Raw genomic sequence first — 22,218 nt, 5'->3', positions numbered from 1 at the left:
ACAGGCAATGAAGTGCGCCATCTTGAAGAATCGATCGACCACTACCATGATCGAGTCATTGCCATGTTTGGTTCTCGGTAAGCCTAGCATGAAGTCTAAGCTTAAATCTTCCCAGATGGACTACGGTATGGGCAGTGGCTAGTATAACCCGGTATTTTGGCCTCCCCTTTGTACGTTTGACATATTGAACACCTTTCGACAAACTTCGATACTTCTCGCCGTAAATGAGGCCAAAAAAATCGTTGCTGGAGCTGCACGATAGTGTTATCCCGGCCAATATGCGCAGATAAGCCGCCTGCGTGAACTTCTTTAATAAAATGTTGCCTCCATGATGAAGAAGGTACACACAATAGGTGCCCTTTAAATAGAAATCCATGACGGGTAGAGTAGTCGGCGGCAGGTTCCTGTTTGCAACATTTAGCCCAGTGATCTTTGAAGTACTCATCCTCCAGATATAAATCTTTCAGGCATTTGAGACCCAAAAATTCGGTTTGTAGCCGGGTGATAAGAACATCCCTTCTGCTCAAAGCGTCAGCGACCGTATTTTGCACCCTGTTTTTATGTTGTAAAACAAAGGTGAATCGCTGTAAAAAGTTGATCCAACGAGCATGCATCTGACTAATGTTCTTTTGTGAATTGATGTATTTTAAAGCCTTGTGATCGCTGCAAAGTACGAAATCTTGATGTAATAGATAATGTTCCCACTGTTTCAAAGCTCTAACTACTGAATACAACTCCTGTTCGTAAATTGTCCATCTTTGGCATGACGGACATAGCTTTTCACTAAAAAACTCCACCGGTTTTTTGCCTTGAGATAGCATTGCCCCAATGCCAATGGTAGATGCATCAGTATCAACCGTGAATGGTTTACTAAAATCAGGTAATACCAATACCGGAGCTGATGCGAGTGCCAATTTGATGGCCTCAAAACTCTGTTGCTGTTCGTCTGCCCATGAGAACTGTGGCTGCTTCAGAATATCTGTAATAGGAGCCATTATACTGCTAAATCCTCGAATAAATTTTCGATAAAAATTAGCTAACCCGTGAAAGCTTCGGATGTCCGACAAGGAGCGGGGAATTGGCCAGTTTTCTATTGCTTCCACCTTTCTTGGGTCCACACTAATGCCCTCTGCTGAAATTAGGAACCCGAGGAATCCGACCTGCTCTGTAGCAAACTTGCATTTGTGAAGGTTCAAAAACAATATGTTCTTCCTAAGAGTATCGAGCAGGGCCTTTAAATGTTGAAGATGATCCTCACGACTGGCACTGTACACTAATATGTCATCAAAGTAGACAACGCAACATTTGTTAAAAAACGGTTTAAGCACCTCATTCATCAACCGCATGAAAGTCGTCGGCGCATTGCACAACCCAAAAGGCATGACCTTCCATTCGTAGAGTCCTTGGCGTGTTTTGAAGGCTGTTTTCTATTCATCACCTGTACGAATTCGTATCTGGTGGTAACCGCTGCGCAATTCCATTTTTGAGAATATGATTGCTCCGGATAATCTATCCAACATATCTTCGATTCTCGGCATGTGTAAATGAAATTTTACTGTGATGCGGTTGATGGCTCTACTGTCCATGCACATTCTCCATGTGCCATCTTTCTTGGGCACCAACAAGGCCGGCACCGCATAGGGGCTCACACTTGGTTGGATCAAATTCTTCGTCAGCAGCTCATCCACAATCTGTTGGAGGGCCTGATGTTCAATCGGGCTCATTTTGTAAAGAGGCAAGTTAGGTAAAGTGGCTCCCGGAATTATCTCAATCTGGTGTTGAATAGCCCTCATGGGCAGCAATTCGTCTGGCAATTCGGGCGGACAAAGATCAGCATATTGCTGTAACAGCATATTAAATTCCTGAGGCAATGTCGGAGTATCAGCGTCAATGTTCTGCTCTTGAGCAATTAAGGCCATTATGCAATTAGACTCTCTTCAAGCATTGAGGAAGGCCTTCTCCGTGACGGCGTATAGAGCCGTTTTTGGACTCGATTTAATCACTTCTTGGTCTGTCGTGCGGGGAAGTAACCGCAATTTCCTTCCCTTCCAGTCAAATGAATATGTGTTAGCTGGCAATCATACATAGCCCCCACATCAAACTGCCATGGGCGTCCAAGGATAAGGTGAAAAACATCCATGTCTATGACATCACACAATACTTTGCCCGCATAATGTCGACCAATTAAAAATGCCACTTTACACAAATCGGTCACGGCAATTTCCACGCCCTTTTTGACCCAACTGATTTTGTACGGACTTGGATTCTTGGATGTCTTCAACTGTAAAGCCTGAACCACCATACGGTATATCATATTTTCTGTGCACCCACTGTCAACTAATAGGTCACAAACCTTTCCTTGAATTGTGCATTTAGTCTTAAACAGTGCATACCTTTGTGAATTGACAATCTGTCTAGGAGCTAGGAGCAGTTTTTGTATTACGCACAAGACCGACTCTCCTTCAGCACCCACTACGTCCTCCAGATCTTCTTCCAATGTGCCCTCAATATTTTCAGCTTTGTCTTCTTCGTCGCCTTCTAGCAATTGTAGTTGGGGACGAGTTGGACATTCATTTAACTTATGTCCCTGTTGGAAACACCGAAAGCATTTGATGTTAGGATTTTTAGCATATGGATTCTCTCTTACTGGGGCTTTATTCCTCTGGTATTGCTTGTTTTCTGGCCCTTTAGAACTATTAGCTGTTGGGGCCATTGGTGCAGCAGGTGCGGTCGCAGACTTGTTGGAGTAGCCTGTGTGCGGGAACGTTGCCTTGCTGCCTTCGGTGGCGTAATCACTTGTGCGACGGTGAGATCGACTAGCCTGGTGTCTGCTCAGCTGCATTTCTACCTTGATAGCATAATTGATAGCTTGAGACAACGACCATATGGCATTTAACTCCAATTTGTCTTGAATTGCTTCCCGTAATCCCCCAATATACCTGGCCACCAACTAATTGGCAGATTCATTCAAATTATTTCGGGCACTGAGCCGGTGAAATTCCTATGTATATTCACTCATTGTCCTCGTTCTTTGTGCACAATGCTGATATTGGACATACAACATTTGTTCGAAATCAATTGGCAAAAACTGGCTGCGTAGCAATTGCTTCATTCGGAACCAGCTCTGGACCATTCCCTTGCCTTCACGCCTCTAGGACTGAATCGTCTGCTTCCACCAAGCGCTTGCACCACCCTTGAGCCTACAAGCCACATATTTAACTTGTCGTTCTGGCTCAATCTCCATGTACTCAAAGAAGGTCTCTACAGACCTTTCCCAATCCAAGTAATCTTCAATATGAAGCTTGCCTTCGAAGAACGGAATGTCCAATTTAACACGGAATTCGCTGTGGTGTCTGCCCCTCTCGACTGGTCGTCTCCTGCGAATTAGCTCTGGTTCCTCATCCGAGTCCGATATCTCTAGCTGATTGAACGCACCAGTCTCTTCTTCTGAATCGGACATGATTCGCTGTACAGTTTCTCGCAGCTGCTCCCTATCTGTTGTGAACCCACGCCTAGCTGCCGGTGTGGTTGCCGGCAATGCTACCCGAGCGTCTTGGTTCCTATCCAGGCGAGCGTTGATCTGCCTCAACTCTCGGCGCAACTCTCCAAATAATTGCTGCACCTCCGCTGCTATCGCCTCCGTTCGATTCACCAAACTACGGTGCCCTTCCCAAAGAGCTTCCAGGCTGAAATCTTCACTGGTGGCCAACCTTTTGCTGCCCTCTGCCATCCTCGCTCTGATACCAGATGATGCCGCAGCACTTGCGAACAGATGAAACAAACAGAGGAATGAGCAAATAATACTCACAGGTTACTGTGGAGTTTGATAGTATTGATTCAAGATGAAAAATTCTACCTTCGACCATACAGCTCTGGCTACTATATGCCATCTCTTCTACTAAAAGTTAAACAGGGAAAAAGGTGTATTTTGTACTATCTAACTAATTAAAGCAAACTAAGTAGTGGAACCTGAATCCGGAATAACAGAATAGCTAAAGATGCAAATAAGTGATAAGATACTTCCTGGAACCGCATAAGAGGATAATGCTCCGCATCAAATAATTTCAAATGTTGATCCACTTCACTGTCACTTTCAGATCCTGGTCCATTATTAGGAGAAAACTTCTCCAAAGATGACATTTTATTAATCACTTGTGAAATCATATGCACAATATCATACAGTTCCTTTGAATTATTCACCCCTTTCATTTCGATTTTTGTATCTGGCCTGGTTAACTAGCTAGTCAATCTTTATGGTAATTCCTTAGACACACACACACACACACACACACACACACACACACACACATATATATATATTATAATACATTTGATTATTTAAAACATTAAACCATATTATGCATGTATGCTTGTTCAACTCTAATAGAATGAATGCACAATTCAATTCAACCTCAGTCTAACCTATAGTTATGTATAATTGAATTCATTAGTATCATTACATCTCATCCTACGTTATTATGCAAATTTAATTATGCTTCCATTTTATTTTGATTTGGCTCTGATGCAAATTTCTATCATACTCCATTTTAATCCCCTTATAATCAATATGGAGTGTAACAAAGAAAGAAAAATTTGAACCGACCTCTTTCTTTCTAACAATTATTCTGAAATATCTCTATTAAAATCAGGGAGTAAGAAGTAATCTATTTAGAATATCCTAACATATAATAACTTAACAAACTTTATACTTCATAACAATAAACATATTTAATATATATAAATTAAAATGTACATATCAATTGAAATACAGAGCTTTACTAAAACTTTTAAAATTTACTTACATACTTAAAAGTCTGTACTACTCATATACACCCAAAAAACATATGTAAACAAAAAAGTAGCCAACTATCTTGACTACTTCCCTACTTTTAAAATTTAAAATTTAAAAGACTTACAAAATTTTAAAATTTAATTACAAACCCTAAAAGAGTAGTCAAATATCTTGACTACTTCCATAGCTCATTCTCATTGCCTGCAGTACAATCACTTTTAATGAGTTAGAGCTTAATGAAATACGTAAGTAAATTCCATACTAGTCGTAAGAAATGCATAACATCACTTTCTGTCTTATTTATTATTCAAAACATTTATACAAGTCATATGATGACTATAGGCTTTTGCACCTTTCAAACTTTTTAATTCATGGTTGAGTCTAATTTCCCAACTTTTAGAATTGAAGCTTCTCTCTCATTGAAGGTTGGGTTCAAATTGTCAACTTTTAGAATTTTGAAAGTGTAGGTTTATCTCGTCAGATCTTTCACCTTTACTTATGCGGGCTATCCCTAATATATAGGACTTATTTCATCTTTCTAATATCATTCATTTGTAATCATCGTAAAATGTGTTATTATAATCATTAATCACTGAGTTAACATATTTATACATAAATAAACTAGAATGAAATGTCATCATAAACATAACAAATGCGTGGTTGCAAATATACAAAATTTTATTATTTTTTAAGGTATCGTTTGGGTATCTTACCTTATTTTCCAGAATAGTTGGGTAAATTGTTTCACATAAAGTACCCCGATTCTTTTTTGTTTTGTATACCATCTCAATTATACTATTCTTCATCAATCCAACCTTCCTCCTATCCTCTCTTTCCCTATTGAAATCAACAAGCTAATTTCAACAATACAAGTTTCATCCATATAGATTTAAGCAATACTAATTTCAGCATATTACTTTCAGCCATACAAATTGCTTAAATACAAATTTTTGCATATAATTTTAGCAGCATACAATTTCAATCATACATATTGCTTAAACATAGATTTTTGCATAAAATTTTAGATTTCTGAAATTATATTTTGGAATATTAATGTATAGATTTATGTATTACTGTCAATCTTATAATTAAGAAAAAATTATGAATACAACTACTGATTTCTACATTCCTAAACTTCATGCATTTCCTTACATGAGAATTCACCAATAACAAATTAGTATTCCACCAGCTCCCCGCTCTCCCACTGCCTGCAGCTCTCGACAATAGCAGCTGGTTCAAATGAATGAAGGAATGACTGAGATTATAATGCTTAAGGCAACTTCTTAATATAATATTATCACTAGGTTCACTAAGGCTCCACTAACTGCCTTCTATGCTCTCCCAGCCACATGATTTAATCAATCCATTGTATGTAATCTTAAGTTATTCAAATACAGTAAGAGTAATACGAAGTTTAAAGTGACTTTAATTATTCCCTAATTTAGACATGACATGAATAAAAAGAGGTCAGATGAAGATGTGACAAGAGGAGGAAGTAGTAAGAAAAGAAGCAAGTTTGCTTATGTTATAAGAGGACCCGTGTTGCTGGTAATATGCAGGAGTGTCTCAGATGTGGGAGGAGACATGCATGATAGTGTTATCTGATCATTAAAAAAGCTAGAGCTGTCAATATTGGATCCGACCCGAAAATCCGATCTGAAAATTTTGGGTTTGGGTTGACCCGAACCCAAAGCGGGTTGGGTTCGGATTGACCCGGAAACCTGAAAATGACCCGAAATGTCACGTAAAACCCTTATGCCCGCTCAGCCCGTGTTGCCTGCCCTGCGACCCCTCTACCCACTGCCCCCACTGCCCGCGTGCATCGAGCCGCGGAAACTGTCCGTCTAGCTTGTCCGTCTGCCCCCGCCTACCCGTCTACTGCGCAGTCGCGTTTGCTACGCTGTTGCGCGCGCATGTCGAGCCTCACGGCTACCCTTGCTGCCCCGCTTACCACTGCTGCCCCGCCTGCTAGGCTGCTGAGCATCGTCTGCCCAGCGATGCCGAAGCCACCATCACGTCTGCCGCACTGGCGCGCGCGCCTGCCGACGTCGGCTGCCCCGTGATGCCGAAGTTGTGCGATTTTGTGCCGCTGCTGAAGCCGAAGCGGGTCGGGGTCGGGTTGACCCGAACCCGAAGCGGGTCGGGTTGACCCGAACCCGAAGCGGGTCGGGTTTGGGTCCAAAAAATCGAACAATTATTACGTCCTCCGACCGGATGCAGAGGAACATCCGGTTGTAGGCAAAAACACGCCTATACCGAGGTGTACCGAGTTTTTTCACACCTCGGTATAGGCGCATTTTTGCCTACAATCGGATGTTTCTTGCATTCGGTCAACCGGACCAAATAAAATTCCCAGAAAATCGACCCGTATGCAAAAATGGGTCGGGTTTGGGTCGACCCGAACAGTGCCGAGTCAGTTTCGGGTTTGACCCGAACACGACCTGTGACCCAAAATTGGCACCCCTAAAAATGCGTTATAGATGTGGTCAATACGAACACAAGATAATGTATTATCCATAAAAAGGGTTTGGTGAGAGATCTGGGTCCAAGATAGATCAGTATGGGTAGACATTGATAAAGAATTATAAGATCTAAAATATCCAGTCAAGGATCTGTAAGTGGGATAAATGAAAGGAATTTGAGTGTAAAACGGAGGCAACCCACACTATCAATGATGATAGCATGCCCTATATATCTGATTGTATATAATTTGAGTCAGCAGAAAGTGAGAGATGTACTTGAAAGGTTCATTGGTATAAGTTCTCTTTCAAATATTATTATTTTTTATTAAAATACATTGAAATTGATTGATTAATATATTATATGATTGATTGATTGATATACATATGTGTGAATGAACGACTATATAATTTGATTGATGATTGAGGTGACGAGTGATTAGTGATTTTATCTATTTGCTTAGAGTTCGTATTGAAAAATATTGATGACGACATTTTTTCCTCTTTTTTTTATTGATGTCGACATTTTCATAAGGTGGATAAATTATAATAATTACAATTTTTTTTCATATATTTTCATAATTTTTCAGTGGGGGTGTTGTGACGTCGGGATGGGCGACGCCCTGACATTGAGCTATCGAGAAAATGAAAGAAAAATGGGGGATTGAGTGTGTGTTGTGGGGCCAAGCAGCTTTATCGCGGCACTAGGTTTCAGTTGAAGAAATTCTAGGAGAATCTAGAATATTCTTTTGGAGCACAACGATGTTGGATAGTTGAGCGTCATGGCGTTGGGTCAGAGCAGTTATTTTTAATTATCAAAATATCTAAATCCAATTGCTTAAATCATTACCCCAGTCATCCCTCCTCACTTCTTTATTACTTCGTGGGAGAGAAGAGGAGAGAAAGTATAATACCCAAATTATTTTCATTAAATTCTACTTTTAATTCCAAGCATTTTGACATATAGAAGTATAAGTGAATTACTAATCTAATTGTATATATACAACTATTAAATTTTAATAATCGTTACTTTAAAACTAAGTTAATTAACCATTGCATTATAATTATTAAAGATTAATTCATTTTCCACTAGTCTAGTTCTCTCAATTGATTCTAAAAACTTCTGAATCCTCAATGACACTAATGGATGCCTCAATTTATCTTTCAATCCTCTAAAAAATTTATAGCACTTTTTTTCTACAGTACTAACCAATTAAGGTATACCTAGCGATTACAGTATACTCAATTTAATATTGCATGACTATCATGTTTCCCTACTCCAATCTCATGAAAGCCTCCTACATTTAATGTATTGCTGATAAAGATACAAACCAGTATCTGAAGGTACTAACAAGCTCTTCCCAAGTTATGTGTGAGTTTAACTTGCCCTAGAACTTTACTTTCTACTATTTAATCTACTATCTCTCATATTCTCCTTCAAATAAGAACACTTATAATGGTAGTTTTTTATTCTCTGGACACTGTATTCTGTTAAAGATATTCTCTATCCTCAGTAGTTAATCCTTTGCTAACTGTGGCTCAAAACTCCCTTGAATAGCTGGGCTTAACTTATGAAGCATCTATAGGTGTTTATCCTCACCAGCCTCCTTGCTCCCAATCTGCTTACTATGTGCATCACTCATCAACTAGACTATCAAACTAACAAACTCCATCATGTTGTTAGAACTCATTGGGGCTTCTGTACTTTGTTCATTTGGTACTTTCCATGGATCCATTGTACTTAGTATAGTTTTCTTGTCTATCAAATTATAATTCAATCATACATATGTATGGAGTGAATTCATAGAAAATAAATCTTATTATTACTCATTTCTACCCATCTAGATCAATTCATATAGATGTGGCAACAATTAAATTCTTCCAATAACATTTGTTTTGATACCAACTTTAACGCTCTAAGATTAAATTTGAAAGAATTGCATATTTTAACCTCTAATTAATTTACTAAGTTGCTAATCTCATTTTAGTAAATAGAAATTAGAGGAGGCAATCTATAAATTTTTTCTTCAATTTATATTTTCATTTAGTTTTCAAAATTTATATATAATAGTCAGGAATTCAATCAACATTCTACCTTTCTACTCATGACAATAAAAGAATAAAGATAAAATACAAAAATAAAACAAAACCTGTATCCTGACATATCTCACTATACTGGATTCTATCATATTCCTTAAAACATATAAAATCACGGAGTGAGCTAACAATTTAGTAGGTTAACATAACCTACAATTGAAATAAATTCAAGTCAATAAAATAATATGCATATAATTATTCAATTTGGAACAATGTAAGCATATATCTATAAGGACATGTAGCAGTCAATATGAACAATATCATTTCATGTGAGCAATAAACATCAATGTAGTTGCATATCTCATGAGCAATGATTAGTAATTATGTTAAGGATAAGTAAGTTCTATCATTTCTATTGCATCAAATACAAAATTATATAATTAAAAAGGAGCAAATATAGATTTTAATTATCCGATTTCAATAGAAATCGAAACTTCATTATTCAATTTAAATCCGCCGGCTTTAATAATAAAAAAATCTTTCTTAAGGAACAAAATAGTGTTTTACAAAATTATATATCTTTTACAATAAACACTGTTTTGCTTATTTTTTAATTATAGCTTATTAGTATATTAATAAAAAAAATTTCCCTAAGATGAAAGTTAATTCTTAAATAATTTGAAACAGTTTAAAAAAATAATAATAGTTGAGTTTCAACTCAGGGAAATTTTTTTTAAATAATTAATGAATAAAAAATAAATTTAAAATTTTGAAAATAAAAAAAATTAATTTTAATTTCTTTTACAATATTAAGTTTTTTAAATATTTAATTAAAATTTTAATTAAATTTCAAAATATACTAATACGTTTGTATATGTAAAAAGATTTAAATGCAAATTTTTATATTTATTTATTTCACTTAAATATTTTAATCACAATAAAATATATACATGTTTTTAGGTTTAGTTCAGAAAAATTTTTTCATTAAGAAATCGATTAATAGATATCCAGTTCCTTAGAAAATTTATTATTATTATTAAAATCCTGAAATAGAATACCGATTTCTATCGAGATTGATTAATAAAATTTCAGTTTCAATAAAAAATAGAAACTGGATAATAAAATTCGGATTTCTTTTTAAAATTTTTCGCTATCTAATTAAAGTTAAAACCCGCTCTTTTAAAATTGGCCTTTCATTCATCATTTCATCTAATTTGTTTGTCATGGTTCGTGGCCTGACCTCAAATCGACGGAAGATCGTCCATTTGCATAAGGATTTTGTGCGGCGTGTCGCGTAAAATGTTTCTGATTCTGTAGCTCTGCCGGACCTCACTCTGGTCAAACAAGAGGAAGACGAAGGCGGCAGCAACTCATACTCCATAGCCGCACAGAGAGAGAGAGAGAGAGAGAGAGAGAGAGAGAGAGAGAGAGATGGGTCTTAAGTCGTTCGTGGAGGTCTCGGCTGATTCCCACTTCCCTCTGGAGAACTTACCTTACGGTGTCTTCCGATCGAAAGCGGCGGGTGGCAGCAATCCTTCACCGGGAGTGGCTATCGGTGACTTTGTTCTCAATCTAACCGTCATTGCCTCCGCGGGTCTCTTCGACGGGCCCTTGCTCAAGAACTCTCAATGCTTCAACCAGGTCTTGGATGAATTCGTAATTTTACTCTTTTTAGTCCATTATGCTTGATTAATTTTGCATTCTGTAGATCATCGTCATTGGAATTTGTTCTCAAATGTTCCGTCTGGAAGGGTTTGAGTAGATTTCTATTAGGTGCGATGGTAAGGAGATGACAAAGTTACCGTATGCAAATCTAGTAAAACTGATGAAGCTATTCTAACCTAACATGTTTTGAAGTATCTGACCTCTGCAATAAATCCTAAAACGATTAACAAGTGGAGCAGCAAACAGAACATGAATGTTTGCAGCACTGGTTCCGAATATGAATACCTGAGTTAGAATTTTATCGGTTGAGTAAACATAGGGAAAGAACTAGCACACTAAATGGCTTCTTGTTAGCTGAAAAAGTGATACTATGTTGAGCCTATTATATGAGGGTTGACCGCTGTGGCATGACCCAATGGTAGAGAGCGTCACCAATTTATTTTAATTAACATTGACTCAGTGTTAATTCGACAATACTAATGGTGCTAGCCTGAAATTTTGTTCAATTGCTAATATGTTGTTGTTTATTGTGACTCCAGCCTTCTCTTAATGTATTCCTGGAGATGGGACGGCCTGCTTGGAAGGAGGCACGTGCAACCATCCAGAGGATCTTGTCTGGTATATTATATTTATCATTCGTGATGTTAATTAAAATGTTGTGATTCCTGCCTTCTCTTAATTCTTATTGTATTCAGCAGCTTACAAAGTAGAGTTAAGTCTAAAAAGATTGAGAACGATGTATGGTTAGAAATAGAATGCATTAGACATAGAAAGCAAGCCTGCACTACTTATATTGTTTTTGAGTCAGTTTTTCTATTGATGTTTTAACCTCTTTCGGTGTATTGTTTCCATGATGAGACGAAGTTTTTTCTTTCAAAATTCATTTTCTTTACATGATCATTGCTCAGAAGGTTCTTAGGTAATCCTGACTACTGAGCAGCATTTGGAGGTCACAATGAGGTAGAAAATACATTTATATTAACCAAAAGTTATACCATCAAAACAACTAAGACTTCATTTGGGACGGCTTTCCTATTGCTTCATAAAGCAACTTTCTAGTACAAAAATTAAAATTTTTATACTAGAAAGCTGCTTTAAGAAGCAGAAAGAAAGAAGTCCCAGACGAAGCCTAAGTCTCAATAACATACACGCAGCATGCATCAAAACAAAAATATTTGTAGAACCATTTATCTTAATCTATATATCTAAGAGTTCATGTGATGGAAATATGAAAGTTTGTACTCTTGTTGAAAATGCAAGATATGATTTTTGTGACAAGCAGTGATATTCTAAGTTTTGACTTTCTTCTATTTGTCTTATTTTATATTTTCTAGTTTATTTACGTGCCTATTTTATGGTGTCTATGAGAATGGTTGTATTCTCTAACGTTTTGATTACTTTGGTGGGTTTGGTTTACTGCATCTTGTTTTGATTCACTTCTGATTATATTATCTAGCTCAAATCCTTTTGGTTCCTTGTTTCAACACATATTCCAATCTTCTAGTTCATATTATTTTTTAAACATTTTTTGGATCATGTTCACTTGCCATTCATTGGACTTTTTGTTCCCTGATTTCCTTCTAATATCTAGATATGTTAAATCCTCCATTTCCTTATATTGAGTTTGGTGTGAGTGCTGCCGTGTGGAGTTGAATGTTGTTGATTTGGAATCCTTTGTTTCACGTGCCTTGAGCAGTGCCTTGAGCATTTGAATGTTACTAGGCTCTTTCTATATGCAATGTTTCCTACTAGGGATCTAATTGACTATTTCTTTCTTGGTTCTTTAATGTAGCAAAGCTTGGTCCTTGCTATTTTTCTTCTCTCTTTGACTTTCCTACTTAATCAAAGGTTGATTATAGGTTATTTAACTTCTATGTGCCTTAGCAATTCGAGTTTTTGGTAGTTGTTACATTTATGGATGCCGTTGAAATTAATATTGGAAACTTGAAATTTTAGGCTAGATTTTGGGATTCTGAGACTTCTCAGGCAATAATAGAACCCCTAAGGAATTTAAAAATTTAGCCTAAACTTAGGGCTCTTTAGTTGGGTGGATTTTGGGTGCAATGTATTCTAATGGAGGGGCTTTAGAAAATTATGCATTTGGTTTGTTGAAAAACAAATTCGAAGTAAAGTTTTGAGGAATTTGAAATTCATTCCTTAGTTCTTTTTTAGTGTTATCTAAAATCACCTGATTTTTAAATACACTATCACCTGCTCTTCGTGAACTCTTGAGTGCACCCTCGTGATGCTTCGCACTTGTTGGCAATTGTGCTCGCCGATGACCCATTGCGCTCGCGCTTATGGTGCTTCTTACTCTCCATGCCATCACACTTACACTTCAGTGATCGCTCGTGCTCGTGAACACTTGTACTGCTTGCTATTTGTGCTTGCGGATGACCTCTCTATACTTGCGCTTTCGAACCTTGCGATGCTCACAAGTCTGTGATTGCTGACGACCTATAACATGCCCTTACCCAAAAATATTGATTTTACTTTGCAAGCAACCTAACACAAAATTAAGCTCTTGCCTTTATTTCACAAGCAACCAAACACTGTAAAGTATTTAAAGCATATAGATTTTACTTTACATTGTATTTTAAATACATCTTATTCTCAAATACGTTTAGCAAAACAACCCCTTTATAAACTTCCTTTATCTTCTCAAATTTATTTGTGTATAGTTTGGATATGAATTTGTCAAGTGCGATGCCAAATGCTAGCATCTATGGTATCAAAGCTATAACTATAACCATTGATCAAAAGTAAATAAACATCCATATGACCCAAATTTAACTGAAAATATTATCTGGACAGGATCATAACTCCATAAACCTTAGAACACCTTTGACATAGATCATAATCTTGTAAGCTTGTATCACTTTCAGACCATATTATAACCTTGTAAGTTTTACAATACCTTTAGGTTGGGTAACAAGCATTGAGCACCTCGTGCTTTTATAGGCCTCTCTAACATTAGAGATGTAGGCCGTAGTCCCTAAGCCACTCTATATTTAGAGTTGTAAGCCCTTCCATCCCAACATTATGATTAGTTTGCATAGGTAAATCCTACACCATCTTTTGAAGTGAATTGGACTCAAGTTAACTCGAGGATCTCTACTTGAAGCAACTCATGGATACAAAAATATGTCTTCTACTTTTCATCATGCTAATACTAGCCTCACTATTAGGGGCTTTCTTGTAGCTTTCTTTGTAGATGATTTCCCCTTTCATACCACTATAAGTTTGACTTGGACTAATCAACTAATAAATACTCTTTTTTTTTTTTCAACTAACGAATACTCTTATATTCTAAAGTATCCCCTTTTAGGGCGGATTCAAAATTCACCCTTGGGTTATCAAATTGGCTAATGTCATGCAAAATACTTAAGTTAGTCACACTTAGCCACATTTCGAATCTCTGGCCTAATCTCAGTATGAATTGGGCAAGTCTAGTTGTTGAACCTCTAGTAATGATGTATTAACACCTTTGAATGTATAACAACCATGTTGGTTCCCTGAGGTTCTTTTTTTCTAGTCTAAATCATTGAGCCTCATGATGAGAGGGTGGGTTATGTTTAGCATAGTGCCATATCACCCATTTAAGATTTTGATAGGAGGCAACCCAAGATTTTTTATCGAACTCCTACTTGAAATGACCCTTGACCCTCTGTCATTGGTAGACTTAGTTAACCAAATTTGTTGGGATGATGGAACAATGAAATCTTGACCATGTTGATCGCTCATTCGCAACCATTCAGTTCATTTGTAATCCCAAACTCTTAATCACCAATCCGAAGTGTAGTTAATGTCCTTAATTGAGTGTTTTCCTTAAAAAGACCACACTCACAATTGGGATCTAATTGTAAATTATTTGTCCGTTTAGGCCTAATAGAGGTTGATAACTATCTTCAAGCCATACAAGAAATTATCTGAAACTAACTACCTAACAACAACATCAAGCATCTATCCCACTATGTGCGGTTGGCTACATGAATAAAATTTTCTCCATTGTGCCTTGTTAAGAGTCAAATTCTCATTTAAATCTAATAAAAAAAATTATTTCTAATATTTTCTAACCAAGTTTTTTTAGGTCTGCCTCTACCTTTCTTAACATATGCCAAATCTAATACATCTACTCTCTTAATTAGGTCATCGGAAGGCCGATCTTTTATGCATCCAAACCATCTAAGACAACTCTCTAATCTTATATGCCATTGGAGCTACTCCAACCTTTTCAAGTATATACTTGTTTAACATCCTGTCTCTAAGAATGAAGCCACTCATCCACTTGAGCATCCTCATCTTTGCAAAACTTAACTTAATTTTTTGCTTCTCTTTTAATGGTCAACATTCTACGGCATAAAGCATTGCAGGTCTCACCACCATCTTATAGAATATTCCCTTAAGATTGAGGGGTACTTTTTGGTCACACAACAGGCCTAATGCATTCCTCCACTTTAACCATCCAACTTGAATTCTATTAATAATATCCCCATCTATTTCAAAATCACTTTGAATAATAGACGGAGATATCTAAAACTTGTACTCTTATTAATGAATTGATCAACCAAAGTCACAATCCCCCAACTAGATATATTACTACAAAAATTACACTATGTATTCGGTTTTAGATTTACTCAAACGGAAATCCTTAGAATCTAAGGTTGACCTCCATAATTCAAGTTTTCCTTCAATTCCCTCTCTAGTACTATCAACAAGAAGAATATCATCAGCAAAAAACATACATTAGGGTGCATATTCTTGCAAATGTCTAGTAAGAGCATCCATGACTAAAGCAAACATATATGGGTTTAAAGTTGTTCCTTAATGTAATCCAACTGAAATAGTAAAATACTTGGAGTAAGAACTCCTTCATACATATCCTTAATGACTTGAAAATAAGAATTATTAACTTCTTTCTTTTCTAGAACTCTTTGGAGCACTTTTCTTGGAACTTTATCATATGCTTTCTCTAAATCATATCATTTAATCTGTTGAAACTAATGGACTTAAAATTTGAAAACTTGAGGTCAAAGCGTAAGGAAACATAAGCCTCACTAAGCTATAAGAAATGTACGCTAAAGCTCAAAAACACTTCATATCATTTGAAGTTTGATTCAACCATTTGATTCATCTACTTTGAGGTGTTATCACATGTTTAATTAAGCAGAATTTGGTTCATTTACTCAATGGATTCAAGTCTAGAATAATGCAACTAACTTTATTTCTGTGACTACAGATAATGAGCCAATCTTACGTGACAATATAAGTTTGAGGAACAAGTCCCTGCTACCAATGGTTAGTTGTCATGCATGGATTTTATTTTAGTACTTCTTTAAATGAGTTAACTGGAGTCTTCGACTAAACAGAATGAGGTGGAGATGCTTCTACCAGTTGTAATTGGAGACTATACAGATTTTTTCTGCTCCATGTATCATACTAAAAACTGTGGAACCATATTTCGAGGGCCGGAGAACCCTATTATGCCTAACTGGTATCATTCCCTTTTTTTTTCATTCATTTTATTATCCTATATCAAAGAAATGATGTGTGATATAAACCATTGGATATGATGACAAACTATTTAATTCTGCACTTAGCTAAATACCAATTTTCTTCTTGTTAGAAGTTTTTTTTTTTCTTATTTCATAATTTGATAGTAAGATCAATGATCAATCACAATCGGGTTTAATTTTGGTTCAAATTGAGTACAGATCTAAATCGAAGGGCCATGCCTTGATTGAATCATATTTGAATTGAGCTGAAACCCGTCGATGCTTTTCTATGGCTATGTATGGATGCGTGGATGCATTTGTAGATTTTGGAAAATAATTCATCTTAGAAGATTGAACATAGATTGAAATTTAGTTTGCTTTCTGTCTCAGATCAGTTTTGAATTGACATTATTGAGTCAAGCTTGCTAAACTGGTGATTGGTTCAAGCTTAATGTAGAGGTAGGATTGCCTCAGATCAAGCTTAAATTGTATGGCTTTGAGCCGATCTTTTGCCAGGTTTGAATAGGTCATGATCGGATTGCTCATAGCTCTGTTCAGATGGATGGTTATACATCCAATGATCCCATGATGCTTTCTCCCACAAGTACTGAATTTTTTGAGCTCATCTGCCAAGTCATCATGCTCATAATGCATGAATAGTTAAATGTTTTACAGCAGATTTTTCCTTACCTTCACATTAAAGTTTCTCCTAATTGGCGGACTACTTTGTCACATGATGGTGCTGCCACACGCCTGCTTCTTCAATTACATGTCATACGTCATGGCCTTAGATTACAATCAGCAGTTGTCATCAAAGTTCAGTTTCAAGCGTCAATTATTTTATTAGTTGAAGTTTCTATAACTTTATACAACTACTAAAAAAATAATAATCTAGGTGGTTGGTTGGGAATGAAATTATATATTTTAGTTTGAATTGCTAATATTAATGTTTGATTGAAATTTAACTTTGAGTTGATAATGCTTGCACTTATTTGGATGAAAGTTATAAACTAGGATAGGCACATGTTTGATTTATTGCATGTAATGGAGTTTGGGTTGGAAGTATTAATGCATGAGATGTAATGGATGGTTTTCTTTTTTATTTTTATTTTTTATGATGAAACAAATTTATTAACATAAAGTAAATCTAATAAAATCTGAAAATGAATTAACTTAGTGCTTAAGGCATTAAATTAACTTGATCAAGTCCCAATTAATTGTACAAGATTCAATGCCATAATTTTCTTTATTTTTCTAAATTTTTCTTGACCTAAAATGATCTTTAAATCATTTTCCATAAGGAAAAAAAAAAAAATAGCGGACCAAATTGACCGAGTTTGACCAAGTTAAATAGGTTCACTATAATACAATATAGACATATTTTTTTCTCTCCTAATTGACAAGTTTGCACCAAACTTCTTGAAATAGTTGGCGCATCCTTCAACCACCTCTTAAAATCTCAATGTTGCAACAACTTGATACACCTTACCATGTATTCTTGTTACAACTCTAGTTCTGATCCTCTTAGCTTCTCTCAAAACCCATAATAATTCCCTCTCTATGAGTGCTCAACAGAGAAGACATAAAAAGTTATAACAAAGCTTTATTGGTAATAGAATAATAATTCTTAAAATCCTTCACTACCAACAATTAATAAAATGTTAAGGGTTTAATAAACTAAAAATTCAGAAATACCTTAAGAATGCGAGGCATTGTAAGAAAATTTTATGTTGCACTCCTACTGAGGTAGTGCCCTTAAAATATGTTTTGCACTTTTGTCTCAGCTTTGTTGATCAAAGTTTGCATGTCTCTCTTTTTTGTCTTACCTATAAAACTGAGGCAGAGAAATACCAACCATGAATACCTTAGTGTGGTGGGGAGGCTCCTGTATTTTTATTTTGCTATTTTGCTAACATTATGTATGGGTTCTATCAAGACTTATAAATATATAGTGGAAGACCCATATATAAATCAAATTAAGATTCAACTATGAAGTTTAAATCATACTCATTCATATATTAGTTGAGACAGTCCAAAAGTTGATGTTACAATACATTCACATAGCCTAATTCCACTAAGGCATCATATTCCATTTAGAAAGAAATGAATCCACTTAGATTCATAACCATTTAGTTCGTACATCAATAAGTTGCATTCATTAATATAATTCATAATTGATCAACATTCAAAGAAAGTCAATTGTGTCATTAAGTGAATTGTTTTACTTGGATCCCTTCCAAAATATAACACCCATTTAGGAGGAATAATAATTAGATTGGTTATATAAAAAGAATGCTTACGAAAACTAAAGTGATTTTTTTGGACATTTTGAGAACTTTTACTCTTATATACGAGATTAATAAGAGAAAGCCCTAATCTCTTGTGTAGTGGACATAGGACCAATCCACTTACACCTTCGTGTTTGTGCAGTGTTTTGTGCCCATTTGTACTTATTAGTAACTTGACTTAGAATTTACTTTATGGGAACTCTTGAGCAAATTATAGTTCCTTGTTCATTTGGTTTAATCCCTGTTTATATTTGATGTTATTTGTGGGAAATTCTATTGAGACGCAAATGAATTAGACCAAATGAGGATCAACTAGAAAGCCCTAAGTAATTATAAAAACTTTAAATTAGTCACGTGCAAACATATAGAGGAATCGAGTAAAGAATGCATTAGACTAATAAGTACAGAGTAATCTTAGTAAAGCATAAAGTGATCCTTAATTAATTTTGATTAATTATTATTGTTGTGAAATTAATGGCACAATCATGAATTTAATCATATAACCCATCTTCAAATTTGTCCTAATCAAAACCAAGATCAATGTTTATGAACAATCAAATCTTTTAACATGCCTAATTAAAATGTTGAGGGCATATGGCTCAAGTGGCAGAGAGGCTGTGAAAGAAAATGCTTGATAATGAAACCTGTAAGGAACAAATAAGAATTATATCATGACCATAATGAGGTCAGAGGAAGCACAAAAGTTGATTGCAACTTTGATAAATCTTTGTATTGAAGTCAATAAAAGTTAAGAAGAAAAAGAAGCTATTGAATGCCCACCAACAACGGGCAACATTAAACTTACTAGGGCTTGCATTCGGTATAGGAGGTGAGGGAAAAAGAATATTTATGGTGACCTGTGAAGATGCTAGTGTCGATCAAAGAAGATGATGGGAAAGGAGGCTTGTGTGAGAATGTAATTGTATGGTATCTTGTGTTTGCCAAGTGCTAAGCAGACAACAAAAGCGAACGACTTATCATGACTTACTATGGTGAGGGAAAAGAGGCGTGAATGCAATGGATAAATGTGAAGAAATATGCATGAGGACCCTAAGCTTTACTCTCCTCGTATTGCGACTTCAATAATGACATACTTATGTATAAAGGTGCTAGCATAGTCAGTTCTTGTTGAGCTAATTTGAGTAAGGGTAGTCGGGTAGATGTGACACCCTAAGATCTAAATTGAAATGATTGTATATTTTCTATCTTCTTAGTTATTACCAGAGCTACTAATTATCCATTAAATTTAATAATTTCAGTGAAATCCACTACAAATCAATTTCATCAAAACATATTTCTATATTCATTCATTCAAAATTCAATTTATAATAGTAAGGAGATCCTTCAATACATTTATTTATCTTTCACCTCCTTACTAAAGAAAAAAAGAAAATATAGAACAAAATAAAATCTGATAATTCAAACTCTGATCAACCTCACAACACTATGTAGGGGTGTAAACGAGTCGAGTCAAGTATCTGCCTAATCGAGCCAAGTTTGTTTGACTCTTGCTGAGCTCGAACTCAGCTAGTTCGAAAATCATTAGGTTCTATCTTGGCTTGATTACTCGAGCTTGACTGGTTCACTTGAGCTCGTCAAGAAAGCTCAAGCTTGACTTGTGAAATAATTAAAATTATTTAGTATATATTTTATTATATTATTTAAAATTAGATTTTAAATATATTTTAATTTAAACGAGCGGCTTGACAAGCTTACGAGTTGAGCCTAGCTGAGCTCAAGCTCGTATAATATACGTGCTCGAACTCATGGCTTCATAAGCTTGGCTATTGAGCTCGTTAACGAGTCGAGTTCGATCTGACTCATGAGTCGACTCAACTCTCTTACACCCCTACTATTGGATTATTACCCTGACCTGAAAAATAAATTAAATTCACATAATGAGCTATAATGCCTAGCAAAGTAGTCAATACCTGCAACTGCACAAAGCACAGAAAGGAAACAACACGCATATAGTTATCTAAATCATAAAAGTGGCATTCAATATGATCATGAATCTATGCAAAACTATAAATTTGAAAATCATTAAGCATAGAAACAATGTACGGATACTAAAGCAACAAAGCTAAAAATCATAAAATTATTCATGAACCAAAACTGCATTTTGTATTATCAAATTATAAGAGAATTGTATCAATAAGTAAAACAACATATCGTATAAAATCTACCCATGTAGTTGGACTTCATCAGTAGTATCGTATCAGTATTCTGAATCACATAAATATCTTAATCTTAAATACACTAAATCTTAAATTTAATATCATATCAATAACATTGCATTTATACAAGTATAAAAGTAATCATACTAAAACAAAAAGTTCTAGCTTGTGTTCATCCTGTAATCATACTTGTATCATATTCATTTTAATATCTTGATCTTAATTTAATATTTAGGTGACTTTCTTGAAGAGTTGTCACTATTACTTATTGGCATCTTAACTCCTTATAACTCTCAATCTTGATCTTGATCTTGGTCCAGGATATCACCACAAACCTAAGGAAAATCCGTCGGCCCACCTTCGTGTACAGGGTAAAATTAATCTTCAACCACCTATCTTAATAATCAGTCTTTCTTGTTTGCACGCAATATATGAACATATATAATTTATAACAATTAGCAATTATTCATTCACAATGCTTGTTTCATCAATATGCTCGTATCAGGATATCTAAATCAATATATATCTTATTCCAAATCGAAATCGTACAAAATACAATAAATAATGTTTCAACCGATAAAAATACAAAATCACCCATTCAAAATGGCCATAATATTCAATACTACAATATACTAAAAGTTATGCGGTAGAAGTTCACTAAATTAAGAGAAAATACAATTAATATCAATTTAGACAGGAGAATAAATTCCTAAATCAAAATCTTTGAAAATAAAAGTAGATCAGAAGTCACCTACAATAATCAAAACAATTTTCGTAACAGGAGCGATGGACAAAAAAATCCTGAAAGCCAACTTTCATTTTCCTCTCTCCTCTCCTTTTCTCCTCACCTCCTTCCCTTCCTTTTTGAGCAAGTGGATGCGCCTTGGAAGTGAAAACAACGAACAAAAGAGAAGAAAAGCGTAGGAACACAAATATAATTGTTGTTTTAAGATTTCTCCTTCAAAAATAAAACAAGATACAATTGATCTATTATTCGAGAGGTATATTAGCTCTCCCACAAACCCTAGACGCTGCTAGGAGCTCACAAAAAATGTTAGGAAAATAAAATCAGTAATATCATGGTCCTAACCTTCATCCGAACTCCCACGTAAATAGACCTAGCCATAATAACATAAATATAACCTTTCTAAAAAATCAAATATGATTTAGGCTTCCTAAATAATTAAACATGATTTAGACAATCTTCATAAACAACTAGCCCTAAATAAGTTATCCTAAACAAATAAAATTGGAAATATTTCCCTCCTTATCCCCCCACATAATATAATGAAATATTTTCCTAAA

At 35.4% G+C, this 22,218-nt stretch overlaps 1 protein-coding gene across 1 annotated transcript in view; it reads left to right on the top strand.

Annotated features, from left to right (window-relative positions):
* Positions 1 to 10,502: 10,502 nt before the first annotated feature.
* LOC110103250 (fumarylacetoacetase) overlaps positions 10,503 to 22,218 on the top strand; it is a 32,424-nt gene continuing 20,708 nt past the window's right edge. Inside the window, exons 1-4 of the mRNA XM_020831880.2 lie at positions 10,503 to 10,929; positions 11,493 to 11,571; positions 16,193 to 16,251; positions 16,323 to 16,447. Of these exons, the coding sequence (XP_020687539.1) occupies positions 10,720 to 10,929; positions 11,493 to 11,571; positions 16,193 to 16,251; positions 16,323 to 16,447 (473 nt within the window). The 5' untranslated portion in view covers positions 10,503 to 10,719. The remainder of the gene's footprint in view (positions 10,930 to 11,492; positions 11,572 to 16,192; positions 16,252 to 16,322; positions 16,448 to 22,218) is intronic.

Source organism: Dendrobium catenatum, unplaced genomic scaffold (assembly GCF_001605985.2).
Source record: "Dendrobium catenatum unplaced genomic scaffold, ASM160598v2 fragScaff_scaffold_1117, whole genome shotgun sequence".
Taxonomy (NCBI): domain Eukaryota; kingdom Viridiplantae; phylum Streptophyta; class Magnoliopsida; order Asparagales; family Orchidaceae; genus Dendrobium; species Dendrobium catenatum.
This window is presented reverse-complemented; position numbering and strand designations above follow the sequence as displayed.